We start from the raw sequence: 18,741 nt of genomic DNA on the forward strand, positions 1-18,741 counted from the left end.
CGAAAGTATTAGCGGCGCCATGGGCCTCGGGTGCACGCACGCGCACGCACGCACCAAATCCTGCGGAGCTATTGCACCTCCAAGCGGAGAGCTCGGGCCACTGCTGGGGCGCGCCGTGCGCGCACTGGAGAAGGAGGGACCACAGCTCTTCTCTGGGGCTGGACCGGGACAGGAAAGCGCACGAGCGGCTCTTTTGCGCGGATTGAACGTGCTTCCACGGCTTTATCCCCCCTCGTTTATTTCCTCCACTTTTGCAGTTGTTTTCCTTGGGGTTTCTTTCCTCCTGAAATGAGGAGGTAGTGGACAGAGGACCAGCCGCGCATTGTTTCAAACTTGTTGGGAAGACATCGGGTAAGCAGCTTTTACGCGAGGCGAGCTGTGCCAATCTGCGCCTCTGTAGATCTCCGCTTCAGCGTATTTGCATGTCTCGTGCTGTAACTTTTGCTTTTATACCGTATTTGAGCGCCTTCATCTACTCAACCTGAAAGCTACAGAAACATTTTAACCGAGTGTGTGTGCTGCCTAAAATTCACAAACAGGATTCGAAGGTATATGCCGTGGTCTTGATGAGATCGGCTGTTGCAATTTTACTCATGAATCTCCTGCTCCGAACGGAAGGGAAACATCTGCAAGTGTCTTTTCCCTCCCCTTATGCCCACATCTCTGTGTCCGCCAGAGGGAGACACAAACAAACGTGGTATTAGCCTTGAATAGCTTTTTTTCCCCCTTTTTTTTTTTTTTTTTTTTTTTTTAACCCTTTAAGTCGATTAAATTGGTGCCAAGGGATGGCTTCCATAATATTTTGTTAACAGAAATCTTAAAAAAAAAAAAAAAAAGAAAGAAAAGAAAAAAGAGAAGGAAAAAAAAAGGGAAAATGTGTGTATTAGAGTGGACCTATTGCTAGGTGTGGTTAGATGAGGGGAGTTGGGATGTAGCCCTGGTTGAGGTGTTGAACACTGATGGAAACGGATGAGTGAGCACTGAGCGAGTCAGACAGAACTTTACCGAGGCCCGAGTTGGTCTAGCAACAGCTAATGAAAGCACATTCGATGTCAGGGAAGCAGCGGCCTCTAGAGGGCAGCAGACCAGGGCCTTTTGCAATTGTCGTTTGCACTTTTTACTGGATGCCTTTTTATTACATGTTGCATACATACATGGGCGTAGCGGGCGCTAACAACGGCTTAACTCATTTTTAACATCGAAACGCCTTTATGCGAGCCGCGTCTGAACGCACCACGAGTAGACTGAGCTCAGCTAAGTGACACGGAGCTCAGCCAAAGTGTCATCAGAGACGCACGTTTTTGTTCCTCATCATGTTCAGCAAGCCAGCCATGACGCAAAACATTTTAGACGTTTTTTTCCCACCAAACAAACCGTGTAAGTTGAGTAATGCTCTTACATGTACAGTAGATAATGTTTAGCAACAGAGGATTTTCTATATTGTATATTATTGCCTAGGACTTTAGTTATCGAAGCTAGCTTGTTATACACCCACTCCTCCTTAATTTCTGCACAGAACATGTGCTCACTGTTTTTTGCATTATAAGTTTATATTATTATCGCCGACTCTTTCTGTTAAATAGAAAGAGCAGGGTGAGGGAGGAGAAAGTGGACCAGAGACCAATAGCAGAGATGGTCAGGGAGGGTCTTCACAGCAGGTGATGAGAGGAGAAAATAATTCATGTCCTTATAATGTCTCTGTTAACACTGGCTGAGAGAAAATGTTCATAACATAAATAGGAATTTTTGGTTAGGTTGAAATACTGCTGTATTCCTAATTCAATTTCAAAATGTTACTTTCCACCTAAAAAAAAAACAAAACACACACACACTTAATTGCCACAATAGAAAGAGCAGGGTGAGAGAAGAGACAGTGTACCAGAGGCCAAAAAGGATGATTATACAGGGTCACAGGTGTGGGGGGGAAAAAACAAAAACATAAAACTGACTTTGTGATTCATTTCCACAGTTTTGTCACCACTACTATTCTTAAATCCATTTATAACTTTTGATTTGCACATTTATTATCTATATTATTGTAGGAGAAATTTTAACTGGCTAAGGAAATGTATATATGATAAGAAAGACTCTAAAATTAGCATTTCCACTGCTATTTCAGAACTAGTTTTATCTATACTAAATGTTTTTGTCTGTGTTGCAATAGGCTGTGCAGGGAGAAGGTCATGTGTCAGGGGAGAGACCAGGCTGCAGCACTGACAGGCAGGGTGAAACTTACTGATTTTTAAAAAATGGTACCTGGCAGAGAAAATCCTGCACACTTAAAAACATGCAGAAAGATAAAGATAATTTATTGCGACATTACGGTGTGAGACCTTTATCAAGCAAATGCTTGTGTCAGAAGAGAAAGCCATCCTAAATTGGAGTGGCTATGTGACTCCAACCAATCGCTTTGCTGCAGATCTAGCACCAAATATCAATATGTTCGGCAGCTTTAGATTTTGACTTTCATGGTACATCATTTTTAAAGAGCTTAAGTTAGTTTCCTTGTGCTGTGCTGTCCTCTGAACAATTTGTCCCCCTCACTTCAAAAACGATGGCTATGTATGCATACATATTTTCTTAAAAACTCAGTGAACCTGACTGAGCTGCAGCGATTTGTTTGTTTTTGTGTTTTAGTACAGCCTTTGGCCAGGGTGAATTATTCACAATGGTGTGACTTAAGCTTTTTAAGGGCAACAACCTCAAACTCATATGTATTTATGATGTGGTGCTTTCAAACGTGATGTTGCACCAGTCATTCATTTGAAAACATGACCTAGCAGAATTTAGTCAATCTGTCAAATCAATATAAGCTATCCACACTTTCAGAACTGTGTAATCAATCTCTATTTAGTACATGGTACTTGCATCCATCAAGGCCTTAATGTTGTGGCATCTCATTGCAGGTTTTATGTTCCTGCTCTGCCCTTTCTCTTAGAGTTATTTCTAGTCCCATGTCCACCTGCAATGAAATATGTGCTTAAAATGAATTAAATTTAAGTTTTTTGTCATTTTTGTTTTCTTGTGTTTTCCCTCATCAGACAGGAGAAGAGGAAGATGTTCAGCTTGGAAGTCGCCACCCTCCTCCTTCTTTTTGGAGCTCAGGCTCACTGCCAGCAACCAGAGTGCACAAGTGAGTGCAGTCAAGCCAAGTCTTCTAAGTTTCACAAACGCAATTTTCACAATTAGTATTTATGTATCCTTTGTGCATGTGTGTGACTTTGTGTTTGCACCTCTCAGAGAGGAGCGAATGTCCCATAGACGTTTACTTCACCATTGACACGTCTGAGACCATCGCCCTGCAGGAACCCCCTCCCGGGGCGCTGGTGGAGAGCATCAAGGTTCCTTGATTCCTAACTCTAAGGAGTGTTCTCCAGTTTTGTAGCACCGATGCTTCTAAACAATGCTCACCCATTCTGTGCAATGTGTGGTGTGTTGTAGGAGTTCACCAGGCAGTTTGTGCAGCGATTGGATGACATAGAGTACAGAGGTGCCATCAACATCAAGTGGAACATCGGTGGGCTTCACTTCTCTCAAACACAGAGGGTCTTCAGCCAAATCGGGTCCAAGTCCAATTTCATTAATGTGAGTTTGAGCTGATAAATAACAGCTTTTGTGTTGTTTTGGTGAAGTTTCTTAAGAATCCTGATATCTTGTAGCCTGGCACGCTTTTTTTTTTTCACACAGTCAGGTTCTGACTGTGTGTCAAGGTTAAACTCTACGTGAAGACACTTAATGTAAATAATACCTGGATAGGTCTTTTTTTCTATTCTTATGGTCTATTGATGCACACTTGCGGGCATGCACACACACACACACACACATACACATACACAAGCACTTACTAAGTTAAAAACTGAACATTGACATTAACATGTTAAATTAGTTTTGAAAATCAATCTATATGTCACAAATATTGAAAAATGTAATGCTATAAATTTGTCCGCTTACTACTCTAGATTATTACATAGCCGAAGTAAATCATCCACTTTCTATCCCGTTCTACAGGGTGTGAATGGAATCGTTTACCTGGGCAAGGGTACCTACATCGACTGCGCCCTCACCAACATGACTCAGGAAATGCTGCGCGCACCCTCGTCACCCGAGGCTCTCCGATTCGCCGTGGTTATAACCGACGGACACGTGACTGGAAACCCGTGCGGGGGCATCAAGGTGGCGGCAGAGGGGGCCCGCGACAAGGGCATCAAGATGTTTGTGGTGGCCGCGTCCAGGAACGTGGATGAAACGGGGCTGAAGGAGATCGCCAACTCTCCGGCGGATGTCTACCGGCGGGACTTCATGGCGGTGGACCTGTCTCAGGGCAGAGCCCTCATTCACACGGCAACCATCGACCGCATCATCAAGACCATGGTAACTCACTACTGCAAACTCACACGGAAATGTTTCACATGTGTGAGCGACGCCTCTAACACTCTTTTTTTGTTTTGTCTTTGCAGCAACACTTGGCATACGTCGAGGTAAGAGGGAACACATTATTAATAATCAGAGTTACTACAAAAATGAATGAATTCAGTGTCTGACTCTTTTGAACACTCACTGTTGCTGTTCCTTTCTTGCTGACACAGTGTCACAGTGTGTCTTGCCTGGAGACATCCGGGCCTCACGGTCCAAAGGGCTACAGAGGACAGAAAGTGAGTGCTACATGTCCGGGAATCTACTGAACACGCTCGCTGTTAATCTTCATCCTCACACCTCTTGCTTCTTGAACACAGGGTGCTAAAGGAGACAGTGGAACACCGGGTATCAAAGGAGACAGGGGTCGTCCAGGTGACCCTGGTATCGAGGGTCCTATTGGTCAGCCTGGTATCAAAGTAAGACCCTATACAAATGAGCATTGATGTGAACTTTTATATGATACTAATACTAATAATACTAATGTTTGTGTTTTTTTCCCCTTTTCTCTCTGTAGGGAGAACCTGGTCTATTAGGTGACAAGGTGAGCTCTCCAGTTCCTTTTCTGTTCATCCAGAAACTGGGAACATTCAGACTGTAACGTGGGTTCAGTGAGCAGATTTGTGAATGTATCATGAATGTGAATTGACTGCTGGTCTTTCTGCCCACAGGGAGAGATGGGAGCTCAGGGCAAAAAAGTAGGACTTATTTCCATCACTCACTCAAATCTATAACTTGTCATTAATTGTTGCTCTTAATCTAATTGGCCTCCTTATTGCTGGATAGGGTGTGGCCGGCATTTCCGGACGCAACGGCACAGATGGACAGAAGGTAAAACTTTTTTGAATAATAGGACAATAATAAAGAAACACAACAGTTTGAACTTTGAAATTCTGTCAAGTCTGAGAATTTCTTTCTGAAAACTATGTTTTCTTCCCTCATCAGGGCAAAATTGGGCGGATCGGTGCTCCTGGCTGTAAAGGAGACCCAGGCGACAGGGTATAAGCCTGAGATTTAAAAAAAAATAAAATGTTTGAATGCCCACATTAAGTAGTAGATTGCTGATTGTAAAATGTGTGAGCTTGTCATGCTCTTAAGGGTCCCGATGGTCACCATGGAGATGTCGGTGAACGTGGTCCTGCGGGAGTCGATGGGGAGAAGGTATGAGCATAACAAAATACATCAGGCAGCCGATTTGGGACTCAACGCCGCCCGATCAACTCTGTGCTTGATTGTCTCCTTCACCAGGGAGATTCTGGTCGTCCCGGAAGATCAGGTCCACTAGGCCAACCTGGAGAGCCTGGACCAAAGGTAAATGTTGATGCGGGGTGGTATCTTTTTGATGGCCTCAGATATGAGCTCTCTGTCCTGTCAGACGGTTTGACAAACAGGAGCTTTTGTGTTTCATCCTCAGGGGGAAACGGGAAGTCCTGGATCTCCTGGCATTCCTGGACAGAAGGGAAACCCCGTAAGACTCATAACTACTTGAGCACCAGTTTAGTCTGTACCTCATGCAGCTCACCTATTTGTTGTATGTTCTCAGGGACTGCCTGGAGTAGGAGGAGCCAGAGGCGAGGCAGTAAGACTCAATAAAACTCTTCTTGACACCCATCTCATTTGTGTTGTGGTGTGTTGTTTTGTTTATTTAAGTATTGTTCTTGCATTGCAGGGGAGAAGAGGAGACTATGGGGCAAAGGGTGCACAAGGACTTGATGGGACACAAGGAGAAAAAGTACTTAGTCATTTGCAACCCTTTATGCTAATGCTAACAACTGTCCTAAGTGCTTCAGTTTTATACACCTTCCCAGCACTCTGACGGCTGACCTATGTTTTAACATTTCAGGGTGAAATGGGGCCAGAGGGCTCAAGAGGACTTGCAGGTGAAACAGGAGGCAAAGGCGCAAAGGTAAGATTAGATCTGTCATCTTTGGACGCCATACATGTTCATTTCATATCAACCCTTACATAATTCTTGGAATTATTTTCCTTTTTGTTGTGCTTCTTGTCTGTTTCCCAACTCTGCACAGGGAGACAATGGCCTGCCAGGCCCAAGAGGATCACCAGGGACACCAGGAGAGCCTGGAAGGAATGTAGGTTCAAGAGTAATCTCAGCATTTACATTTAGAAGAAATAAACATCCAATGAACATAAACACACCCTCCGCCCCAGGGTACTGTAGGTGATCCTGGTGACGCTGGGCCACGAGGAGAACCTGGAACACCTGGACCAAAGGTATCTATTTTTCCGTGCGTGGTTTTCAGTGGGTAAGCAATTCCCTGGGGCCATTTAGCAGCTGCAATTCTGTGTCCTGACCAATTTTTGTCATTGGCTTTGTAGGGAGACACTGGTAGACCTGGTTTTAACTATCCTGGTGCAAGAGGACCATCGGTAACATAAGCGCCCATACAATTTTTATACATTTACCGACTCAGAGGGGTGGGGAAGTGGGACCTCACCTGACGAAGCATCTATGGCTGTTGTACAGGGTGAAAGGGGAGAGAAGGGAAACCGCGGACCTCGTGGCGGCAGGGGTGACTGCGGTCAGAAAGGTGAACCAGGAAATAAAGGAACTACAGCGGACGCGGTAAGTCCAACATCAGAACTGGGCTGTAAAATAAGCCTCGACGATGCTGGTACATCATGCTTATTTTCCTGCTGGCAACAGGGCGAGCCAGGACCTCCAGGTGAACCTGGTGCCAGAGGAACAAGAGGAGAGATTGGACGGGATGTGAGTTTTTTTTCTGCTTTCAGATGATTCTCTATGTTTATTTGCTCACCATAAGCATTGTAGTGCGGAATTTGGACAGTTTTATATTGAGTGATGGTATCCTTGACAGGGAGGACCTGGACCTGAGGGAGATCCCGGCCTCACCGTGAGTACATTTTCAGTTTGCAGGACAGCTTGTTTGTTCATATTTCATCAATCAGATCATCAGCCTTGCTATTCTGGAAAGGTTCCAGCTGACGTGTCGGTCCTCAAATGTAAACACACACCAGAGGATTACATGTACGTCTGATTTGTTTTTACCTGCAGGAATGTGATGTCATGAACTACATCCGGGAGACGTGCGGCTGCTGCGGTGAGTGCACTGTTTACTGTTGCGATGACACTCCGACTGGCTGTGAGATTCTGACTCTGAGCATCTTCATCCTACAGACTGCGAGAAACGTTGCGGAGCCCTGGACATCGTGTTCGTCATTGATAGCTCGGAGTCAGTGGGACTGACCAACTTCACTCTGGAGAAGAACTTTGTGATCAACACCATCAACAGGCTTGGATCTCTCGCCAAAGACCCTCAGTCAGATTCAGGTAGATGCCATGGATGTGAGATCTAGGGATTTTTAATTGAATGTGTTAATGCAAGCTCAGGAGCTTTGTTTTGAGCTGTAAGGTATTCGAAAAGGTTTCCCACTCTGTGTAAAAGGCTGTCGTTTGGTTTCCAAGGCACAAGAGTCGGAGTTGTACAGTACAGTCACAGCGGAACATTCCAGGCCATCCGACTTGATGACCCCAAAATCGATTCGCTCTCGGCATTCAAGGTGTGTCACACAAAACACACATGACCTGCCTTCTAAGGTCAACACAGACTTCCTCTATAACCGTTAACAACTTTTTCTCATGTCTCAACTCTTCTTCATTCTCCAGGATGCTGTGAAGCAAATGGAGTGGATCGCTGGCGGAACCTGGACTCCATCTGCCCTCAAGTATGCTTACGACAACCTGATCCGGGACAGTCGCAGGGCCAAAGCCAACGTGACCGTGGTGGTCATCACTGACGGCCGCTTCGACCCAAGAGATGACGACTCTCTGCTCACCTACCTGTGCAGGTGCCTCTCCATGTTCCAATAAAAAGAGGATTCTGGGTTTTTTTGTCTTTTGAGAAACTCAAGCTTTGTATCCGTCGTGTTTGTTTGTGCAGCGATCCCAGCGTGGACGTGAGCGCCATCGGTATTGGAGACATGTTTGACCAGATCGAGGAGAATGAGAGTCTGAAGAGCATCGCCTGCCAGAAGGACGGCAGGGTGCTGGGCATGAGGCGCTTCGCCGACCTGGTCGCCGAGGAGTTCATTGACAAGATTGAAACCGTGCTCTGTCCAGGTACATCTTAATCAAAAATGTACTCGCAGGCAATCAACAAGGGGAATATATTCAATCGAGAGTTTTTCCTCTAACAATTTGACTTTCTGTTTCTGTTTTAGATCCCATCATCGTTTGCCCTGATCTCCCTTGTAAATCAGGTAATATCTCACAGCCACAGGTTTAGGAGGGAGTGTCATGGAATCATCAATCTTTTGCTATTCTATAGCCTGTATTTGGCATAGGTCTTGTTGCCTAAAGGAGTACTTCACTCAAAATTGTCACCCCAGTGTTGATTAAGGCTCATGTGACATTTTTTAATTTGCATTACTGTTGTTAAAAAAAAAAAATTTTTTCTTTCTTTTGTGGCCAAGCTGGGTGGAAGATTTGAGTAAATCTTGTAAGCCTTGGCCCTTTGAGTCTTCCGAACATCTGGATGAAACCACAATAGCAGTTTTGGAGGCATGCTTTAGTCACAACAGGCTTTCATTGTAGGTATTTTTTTTTCCCACCTGAAAATTATCATTTGGATTTGAAAACGTCCTGAGAGCCTCAATCCACATCCAGCTGAGTAGTGAATGGTTGATTTGATTGAACTCTCCCATTACAATTTGGGCTTATATACATTGCTATATGGAACCAAAACACACCAGAAACAGACAAAACCTGCAGTTTACTTGTGTACAAGCTCTCTTGTTTGTTTTTTTGATACACCGTGTGTGTGTGTGTGTGTGTGTGTGGGACCTCGCCCACAATTTTGTTCCGCCCACTTCTTTCAGGAGGGGGCTTCATTTTGGGGCAAGCCCCTCTCCACTGGAAACCTCTGGCCGAGGAAGGCGGCCCCTTATTTGTCCCCACCTCTCTGGAGGGTGTGGCCGACCTGCTGAGCGGTCTGAGTGAGCAGCAGTACGGGGTCGGCGTGGCGACCATGGCGTACACAGCCCAGAGAGCCAAACTCGCCCAGGGAGAGGACAGGATGCAGTGGACCGAGCTGTTCATCAACTCCTTTAAATATGTCTACGGAGACATCATGGGAGACCCAGAGAAAGCCTTGGGACTCTGCTAATGCTAACGTGCTAACAGTGCTGCCTGGCCATGACAGGGGCCAACAACTAATCAGCTTACTGCTGGGTGTAGTATAGGTTTTATTAAAGTTGAGGGCATTTCAGCGTGAGCACACTTTGAACTGGGGCTGATGCACAAGAGTTGCATGATGTGAAGTTGGTCTTGCGCTAACGTTTTTCCTGTGCAGACTTTACGTACTGTAAGTCGTCAGATACATATCATTTCCACCTCAATGAAGACAGCATTTTAATGGAAAGTACTGGACTATAGTGACATTCATGCACTTGGTGCGAAGGCTCTCTGATGAATTCTCATTTCCAATGTGAATCACACACTCACTGGATCTCTCCAGTGACATTTATTTTGCTATTTTGCACATATCCATGCCTACGGTCTTAAACTGTCCCCTGTGAATCATTCGTGTTGGCCATGACATATGGAAAATATCTGGTTCTTATGCCACACTCTACTATACTGTATATGAGTCAGGCAGTGGTGAAGATTGGATGTTACCGCTGACATTGAAGGAACTTTTTCGTACTATGCATGAGTGTTATGTTATTGCATGTGGCTTGGCTTGAGAAAAAGTAGAATGACAGGAGGAAAATGACACAGAGCCACTCTGACTGGAGTTGTGTTGTCATGTTAGCTCTGTGACTAATGTTGCTGTTCTGTGTAAAATATAGCCAGTGTCATGTCGAGACAATGAAATAAAAAAGCAAACTAAAATCATGAATTACAGCTGGGCCACTACTGATCTCTAAGGGCGTGTGGATGATGCATGTATCGAAGGTGTTACAGCATTTTGTTACACTTGCTTAAACTTCAGAATGCGTAAGCCTGTAACCAACTTTACGCCATGTACGTTTGCGGCTCTGTTCCAGAGCCGGCCGTGGCCAGCTGTGTACGGCGGCCAGTCGACATCGTTTTCCTCCTGGACGGCTCTGAGAGGATGGGACTGGAGAACCACCGCAGGGCCAAGGAGTTCATCGCCCAGGTGGCCGACCGCATCAACCTGGCCAGCGACAAGTCTGACGAGAGGAACGCCCGCTTGGCTCTGCTGCAGTATGGCAGCCCCACTGAGCAGCGGGTGGAGTTCCAGCTCTCACACAACCGGACACAGATCACCGACACGTTGGCCTCGGTGAACTACATGGACTCTTCTTCTTCCCTGGGCAGCGGCATCATCTATGCTGTCAACAATATGGTGATGACAAAGGTACATATTTGACAAACATGGCAAAGATAATGTAGGCAAAGATGAACAAACTCATGCAAAAAAGAATTGACACATGCCTGTATTTCATCTGTACAAAGTCAATAGCATCATTTTCTTTTCCTATCAGGATTCTCTAGATTATTTTGGGGCAAGTGTAGCTCGAAAGGTAGATCCAGTATCTGGTAACTGAAAGGTTGGCGGTTTGAATCCTGCTCCATCCCAATCTCTGCCATTGTGTCCTTAGGCAAGACATTTTACCCACTTTGCCACATATGAATGTGAGTGAAGGTTCGATGGTGGTCGGACGAGGCTTTTGCCACAGATTGGCAGTCTGTTCTGGTTCCGGTGTCAGCCTGCCCCAGGACAGCTGTGGCTACACATGTACTTTACCACCACCAGTTTGAGTGAATAATGGTTTCAATGTGGGCGGTTTGGTTGCCTTGAAAAGTGTGTTATAAATCCAAGCCATTATTATTTTGGAATTTTGTCCCAAGGCTTCCGTCCCTGCAAGCTAAGCAGAATTACCACATAGTTAAGGCTCAGTCTTCGCTCCTGATTAATCTTCCACCACTCCTGACGAAAACATTTGTGCCTGAAGGTGGGAGAGCGGCTTGCCCGTCGCAACGCCGAGCTGGCCTTTGTCTTCATCACCGATGGCATCACGTCCAGAGACCAACTGGACGAGGGCGTGACGGCCATGAGGCGGGCCGAGGGCGTCCCTACTGTCATCGCCATAGGAAAAGACACAGATGAGGAGGTGCTGCGCAAAGTGTCCCTAGGGGACTCGTCGGCCATCTTCAGAGCGGACGACTACGCCATGCTGAACAAACCCGCATTCTTTGAACGTTTTTACCGCTGGATATGCTAGTGGGGAGCTCTTCACACACACACACACACACAAACACATACACACATACAAAATTTAGAAGCCCACAGAATAAAAAAAGAAGCAGCTCCTTCAAAGCACAAGTAAACCAACCTAGTGTCACATCAGAGTGCCAAGTAGACCTGCCTGTCCATAGTGTGGTGGCATGTTTTGCTAACATAGATAGATAGATAGATAGATTTACTTTATTAATCCCAAGTTGGGAAACTCCACAGTGAGTATTTCTTCTTCAAAAAAGAAGAAATATCTTCTTTTTTGGACTGTTTTGGAACTAAAAATAGCCCTCTGGAATACACAACATTTGACAGGGGCAACAGTAGAAATTTTTGGGCCTGTGACTAAAAATTGGTTTGGGCCCTATCAAATACAGACTGTATTAAGCATATATGTTTATTAACTGCATCCTCAGTGGTCCCCCATGACCACTTGGACCATGGAATTATCCATGTTTCCCCCCCTTTAACGGCATTTGGCATCAAGAGAATTAGGAAGAGGCACCATGTAACATGAGCACACGATATTTTGTCTTTTGGCAATGAGCTTTCAGGAAAACAACTATTGTCTGCCCTCCTTAGTCAGCTTTACTGGTGGGGTTGTGACACAGGTAGGGCGCTCTCTGACGGATCGACAGGTCTATTACAGGCTTTGCTGTGCAACTGGGCTGCATTGAGACAACCAGGGCCACTGTCAAGTCTCTTCAATCACTATCATTACTGAATGTCTGGCACTGAGTTAACTTGTTGGCGTGGGTGAAAAGTGATTTGTAAAAACACAGCTGCAGCAGTTTAACAGAAAAATATTACAGTCACGTTATATCATTTATGACTTGGTAGTTCTAAATCCATGGTCAGCATTTACAACCCAAGACAATCCCTAATGATAATACCCCAGAGGACAGCCATATGATAACTGAATGTGTGTGAATTAAACTGTAGGCTTTATTTTGATCTGGATTTTTTTTTACTTATTTTCACTTTACAGCTCTTTCCCAATCTACCCATCACCCTCCCCATCCCCCAACCACCCTGGTCCCATCCAGTTTTCAGTCTCACACACAGTCAGTATTAACAACAAAGGTGCTAAAGTAACAAACAATGACAATAAAGGATAAAGCCATCACGATGGTTCTGAGAACTTTTTAATTGTTGTGAGCCTTATGTATTTTTATTTTCTTCAGGGGATGAAAACAATGTTTATCTAATCTCTCAACACACTAAAAGCACATATTGTAGCTTATTTCACCTGGATAGACAACAAACAATCGTAAATGCTAGTATGTAAACATAACATGAAAATAAAGCCTAAAGTGAAGAACCTAACAATGTGTTTTGTAGTGAAAACTTTACACACTCAAGTGAGGTTATCTCATTATTTTTAATCAGATTATTGAGAATCTCTTCCAATCTCTAGAAAAACATGCTAAACAGTGCTGTTTTGTAGACAGGTGAAACTACAGCATTTTCGCATTATAATGCAAAAAAAGTGATTCAAATAGATATTTCAAACATCACCATTAAAGTAGTTGAGAATACTCTGCAGGATATTGTTGAAATTCTGAAAATGATAGACTTAAAACAAACTGACCCTGTTATTCCTGCGACAGAACTATCATATGCAGGTAAAGTAGTAAGGAAAGGAAGTGCCACATGCATTTTGCAAACCAAAAATTCTGGAGAACTAAGTACAATTAACTCCCAAATTATTTGGGTTTTTTGCCTATGTAAGAAATGACAGATGATCTTGTACATTTGTATGCACAGTGACCTCTGAAATCAGATCATTGGGTTTGCAGGCTGACAGTTTCTTTTTGTTGCAAGTTGTATGCAAAAGTAATAAAAGGGATTTCTCATCCGGTCGTTCCAGTTTTCTGAACGTATTTATGATTAGAATTTGGGAATGTGAAGGTTTTCTTCACAAGTAAAATGAGGCTGTACCAACACGCACTCGGTCAGTTTGGACTGTTCTAGCACACCGTAATTCCACAGCGCCCGCAGGACAGAAGAATTTCAAGTCTACGGCAAACAAATCGGTAAGATACTTTTTTTTTTCAAATCTTTTTGTAAAATTTCTACTTACAAACATTAAAAAAAAAACAAAAAAAACGTGTAAGTGCAGACAATTGGGATATACGATAGGATGATGATGAGTTCCTTGTGAATTCACTTTGTGGTGATGTGACGCCCACAAAGTATGTGTGATCACATTGTAATTTTATTGTATAGTAAGTGTTTTGTTTTATTTTATATTATTGAATGTACCTTAGCATGTGTGATATGAACATGAGTAAGTCATTGACATTGGCTCCATGAATGGACTTGCAGTTCGTGATTTTCACCTGAAGATGGCAGCGCTCGCTCCTCAAAGGTCTGGGGCTCGCGTACGGTAGCCTCCGAGTGCTGAGGAGCACGAACTTCACGAAGCTGCTGCCATTGTTTCTTTGAAACTTTATTATTCCTGTTTACAGGAAATCTCATCTATCCACACACTCTCACTATCTGAGGGGTCTAACAGTGACATAATAAAAGCTAGATGGCGCGGTGAAGTTGGTCTTGTATTCGTGAGTTTAGGGACCGTCATAAAAAAAAAAAATCTAACTTGCATTTTCACTTCGCACAAACCTTTGTAATTAATGGTGAAATATAATAAATTGGAAGATAACAGTATTATTCCTGTCACAGCATTTTTGTGTCATTGCTGTAATTATTACACTTTAGAAATAGCTCTCTGTAATCTTAACCATTAACTGGCAAACAATTTTTCACCATTTTTTGACTGATATCTCTCATATTGTCATGGTCTTTTTAATCAAAATAAAGGTGTGGGGAAAACAACAAATGACAGTATTAGATAAATGGATGTTGCGTTATGGTTTCGTAGTAATTGGTTCGAAATTCCAGCTATTTCAAAATGATGGCGAGGACAAAATAACAAATTATAGTGTTGGGCTAATTGTTATTTTAGAGATTTCTGAGCCTCTTCTGGGAAACCTGCAGGTACAGATTATTATTATTATTATTATTATTATTATTATTATTATTATTATTATTATTATATATTTTGTTGTTGTTTTACGACGGTCCCTAAACCCTCCAGTTGCTGCACTGTGCTCGTCTGGAAGTTCAGCGAAGATCTTCGCCGTAAACACCGAGGTTGGTGAGTTGATGAGACTTGTGAAAAGTCTGGCGTTATTTTCTATACTATACACCAAGGTATGTCCGGAATTGGTGTTGTTTTTATGACGCTATTACAGTTTGAAGCGTAAATAACGAGTGAAAATCGAATATGAAACGGATTTCATCTCGCGTGCCCATACCGGGTCCATGATTGCGGTGATTTAACGATTTGTTTTTGATCCACTGTCGGACGCTCTCAAGAGGAAAAAACAACCATCAGATTTTATTTTTTTTAAAACGTGTTTGCGTTTTGCAGTCAAGTTGTTTGTTGCTTGGACTGTTGGCGGACATGCCGACGACATTGTGAATAGCATGGGTTTGGGTCACTTGTCACGTGACATGTGATATTTTGAAAATAAGTCTCAAATATTGTGAAACTATTAAACAACAAAGGTTTGTCTTTACGACATGCAAATGCAAAGGTCCTGAAGGTGTGTGTGTGTGCACACTCAAGTAACATAAGTTAGCAATTTAACATTGGAAACCAGACTTTCTTTAGGAGACGAGACTAAAGGCTTCTGTTGTGTGTTTTACAAATATAAAATTTATATGTATTTTACAAATTCACAAGACCTTTACCTTGTTTAGCTGACAATACAGTCACAATATAGTAACCAGGAAGTATCAGTGCATCTTGAAATGTAGTTATTGCCTTTAAATGTGTGTTAATGCTCTATCACAGCGGCATTGCTGTGTTTGAGCTCAATCATGCGCAAGAATTTAATTGCACTAAAATCATCTTTCCTACGTGTGTGTGTTCTAGTTCTGTCATGATGCAGGAAGAGGCCCTGTCGTCGCTGAGCTCGCCTGCTCTGCTGGTGGACCTGGACAAAGTGAAGAGAAATGCTCACAGGATGATGGAACGGTGCGATAAGCTTGGTGTCAAGCTACGGCCGCATATGAAGACCCATAAAACCCTGTATGACTGAAGACACACTCTGACACAAAGCATCATAGTCATGATTGAGGGACACCCAGTAAGGTGTGTGTTTGTGTGTGTGTCTGTAGTGAGTGTGCAGACATAATGACTGGTGGTTCGAGGAGATGCATCGTGGTTTCCACGCTTGCCGAGGCCAGTTTTTATGCCGACAACGGATTTGACGACATCCTCTATGCATACTGCCTTCCCTTTGACAAGGTGCATGAATGTCATTTGAAATTTAGTCAGGATAAAGAGCTGGCACAAATATTTCTTTAGCCCTGATGTTGTTGATGTTCTTTAATATTCGTTTAAGCACAAAAATGTCTTTCACACATACAGTACATATACATCAATGTTTGTGCCTGTGGCGTTAGGTGGAGCGGTGTGCAGCCCTTTCAGAGAGGCTTGAGCTCTTCCAGGTTCTCCTGGATCATCCTCAGGCCCTGGAACAGCTGAGGAAGAGGCCACTCAGCGACGGTCGACAGTGGCACGTCTGGATGAAACTGGACTGCAGCAATGGGAGAGGTAAAATGTGCATCCTGCAAAAAGCAAGTCAAGCTTATTCTCTCTCTCTCTATCTCTCTTTTTAAGTGCTTATTCTTTGCTGTAGCTGGAGTCCTGTACTCAAACCCAGAGGCACTCAAATTGGCAAAGGCTATTGCAGAGACAGACGGCGTGGAGCTGAACGGGGTGTACGTTCACTGCGGCAACTCCTACAACTGCAGAGGGGTGGAGGAAATTCAGGCTGTGGCCAAGGAAACAACCAGCCTGACTCTGCAGTTCATGGAAAAGTATGATGTTCGTATGATATTGAACGTGGGGTAGGGACGGAAACAGCAAACACATTGGTAAACTAAAACATGTTTTGTTCAATTTGCTTTTAGACTTATTTTTGTATTTTTTTGTTTTTTTAGAACAGTTTGTCTCTGCTTCCAGAAGTGTTGCAGGTGCAGACACTTATTGTAGGGGTTTATGTGTAAATGAAGGCTCTTTCAATACTTTTAAAAAGCAAAAAATATTAAAATGTTTGTGTACAACCCTGCAGGAAAAAAGGTTTGGAAAGCATATGCATTGCAAAACTGTCTGTGATTGGGTTCAAAGTTCAAGTCAGTTTGACTTTGACCACCAGCAGCATAGGAATTTAACGTAGGGACTTGAACATGCTGTGGATCATACTCCAGCACGTTTCAAAGTTCTTCTCACTCCCTATCAAACTATCAAACTATACTCCTCTTGTTTTGTTTGGGCACAGACTGAAGGCTCTTGGCATCACCTGTAAGTCAAGCATAGGCTCCACCCCTTCCTGCAGTCACCCAGTGGAGGACATGGCACAGCTCAGTGAGGTGCACCCTGGGAACTACACCTTCTATGGTGTGTAATGATGTCTCCACGGTCTGTAGTGAGCGTCAGTTTCTGCAGTTCTCTGCACTCCTCTTCCAGGAGCTGTGACTCTGCTTTCAGATGTGCAGCAGTCTGTGATCGGCTCGTGCAGTCTGGATGATGTGGCTGTGAGGGTTTTGACGAGAGTGATTGGACACTGTCCTCACAGGAACCAGCTCCTGATTGACTGCGGCTGGGCTGGACTCAGGTATCTGTGTCAGATCACGTTCTGAATGTTTATTCAAATAGTTGCGTTTACCAAAGAAGGGACATTTTTCCCTCTCTCTCGTTTTAATTGTCGCTCTCTCTGTTTGCGTTCAGTCTGGATGGAGCTGGAAAACTTCCCACTGGATATGCCATGATAGAAGGACACCCAAATCTCAAGTAAACCATTCTAGTTGCTGCTTTTGCCTTCATGCTGAACTTATACATGTGATTTGAATTTAAAAAAAATTAACACGACATTTTGCTCCAGGTTGTCAGCGATGACCCAGGAACACGGTAAAGTGGAGCCCATCTCAGGACTGCTGGACTACAGCAAATACCCCCTCGGCACCATGATGACCTTGATTCCTTACCACGTTCGTACCTCCCAGTGACTCAGTAGCAGCTTCCCTCCTTCATTATTGCCCTTTTTCATCCCGCTTTATTTCATTTTTTTCTTTTTACAGTCATGTGCAACTGCAGTGATGCATTCTGAATACTACGTGTTTTCCGATGGCCGCTTGCAGGGGAAGTGGAAACCCACACGTGGATGGTGAACAGCAGACTTTTGCATGCAGCTCATGTCACACTGTGGAGGCCTTAAAAATGCTGCACCATTATGGTTAAACCTTTCTAATCACCTGAGTATTGAAAGGTTATAGAGTTGCCAATAAAATAACTACAATCGAGGAGGATGGCTTCGTAACTATGTGATGTTGCAATCATGTGAATGCCCCTTTGTTTTATGAAGGAATGTTAACACACATTTAGATAATTCAGTGGACTAAGATTAGAATTAATCACAGACAGAGGCAGAACACCTCCTCCAATGTCATATCAGGACAGATACATTTTCTGCTTTTCTGCATATTGTTATAAAGGCAAACGGACTTCCTCACTCATCTTGATAAGTGATTTTTTTTTCTTCTTTTTTGTCAACTTCCTCAGTGTTAACTAATTTCTTGCCCAGCCTGTTGAGCATTAGATTGAGCTGCAAAGCCTAGAAGAGCCTCATTAGATGCTTAATACAATCAAAATGTGTTTACGAAACTGTGGTGTATCTCAACTATTCCAGTTACTCATACTCAACTCACAATGATAGACAACTGCATTTTATGGGGACTAAAAAATTACAAATAGTTTCACCACAATTTGTGAAATACAGTTTGATATTTCAAATTTGAATGAGGCACCGTGTTGCTTTCAATAGTAGCAATGTGCAGTCATTACTTATTTTCTTTCTCTCCGAATCAAAACTACCTTTATCTTCAGTTTTTTTTCTCACTTGTCATGTTGTCTTTATTCATGCACATTGACAGTTGATATTTTTTTTTAAAGGGTAATATTCTTGTATGACTGTCTAATCCTCACGAAACGGTCGCTGGAAATCTCCAAATGACA

At 43.5% G+C, this 18,741-nt stretch overlaps 2 protein-coding genes across 3 annotated transcripts; both read left to right on the forward strand.

The window, feature by feature from the left end:
- The first annotated feature begins 157 nt into the window (after positions 1-157).
- Positions 158-12,980, forward strand: col6a2 (collagen, type VI, alpha 2). The gene is made up of 32 exons (XM_076020650.1): positions 158-351; positions 3,042-3,133; positions 3,241-3,341; positions 3,442-3,585; positions 4,009-4,371; positions 4,458-4,478; positions 4,587-4,652; positions 4,734-4,832; positions 4,931-4,957; positions 5,085-5,111; positions 5,200-5,244; positions 5,359-5,412; positions 5,512-5,574; positions 5,662-5,724; positions 5,828-5,881; positions 5,957-5,992; positions 6,083-6,145; positions 6,257-6,319; positions 6,441-6,503; positions 6,583-6,645; positions 6,751-6,801; positions 6,899-6,997; positions 7,079-7,141; positions 7,251-7,286; positions 7,448-7,493; positions 7,571-7,723; positions 7,859-7,953; positions 8,060-8,241; positions 8,334-8,512; positions 8,614-8,652; positions 10,441-10,775; positions 11,374-12,980. The coding sequence occupies exons 2-32, from the start codon at positions 3,058-3,060 to the stop codon at positions 11,641-11,643; spliced, it is 3,039 nt and encodes a 1,012-aa protein (XP_075876765.1). The 5' UTR covers positions 158-351; positions 3,042-3,057; the 3' UTR covers positions 11,644-12,980.
- Positions 12,981-14,743: 1,763 nt separating this feature from the next.
- LOC142884773 (D-serine dehydratase) lies at positions 14,744-18,030 on the forward strand. 2 transcript variants are annotated; one of them, XM_076020665.1, is made up of 10 exons: positions 14,744-14,870; positions 15,598-15,753; positions 15,843-15,972; positions 16,131-16,281; positions 16,367-16,547; positions 17,009-17,127; positions 17,197-17,344; positions 17,458-17,520; positions 17,612-17,717; positions 17,808-18,030. In XM_076020665.1, exons 2-10 carry the CDS (start codon positions 15,605-15,607, stop codon positions 17,895-17,897), a joined length of 1,137 nt encoding a protein of 378 aa, XP_075876780.1. In that variant the 5' UTR covers positions 14,744-14,870; positions 15,598-15,604; the 3' UTR covers positions 17,898-18,030. The 2 variants fall into 2 exon arrangements, with proteins under 2 accessions (XP_075876780.1, XP_075876781.1); XM_076020666.1 differs by having other exon boundaries at positions 17,218-17,344.
- The last annotated feature ends 711 nt before the right edge of the window (positions 18,031-18,741 follow it).

The sequence above is a fragment of the Nelusetta ayraudi genome, unplaced genomic scaffold (assembly GCF_046127955.1).
Source record: "Nelusetta ayraudi isolate G7.1 ecotype Tasmania unplaced genomic scaffold, CSIRO-AGI_Nayr_v1 ptg000011l, whole genome shotgun sequence".
NCBI classification, from domain to species: Eukaryota; Metazoa; Chordata; class Actinopteri; order Tetraodontiformes; family Monacanthidae; genus Nelusetta; species Nelusetta ayraudi.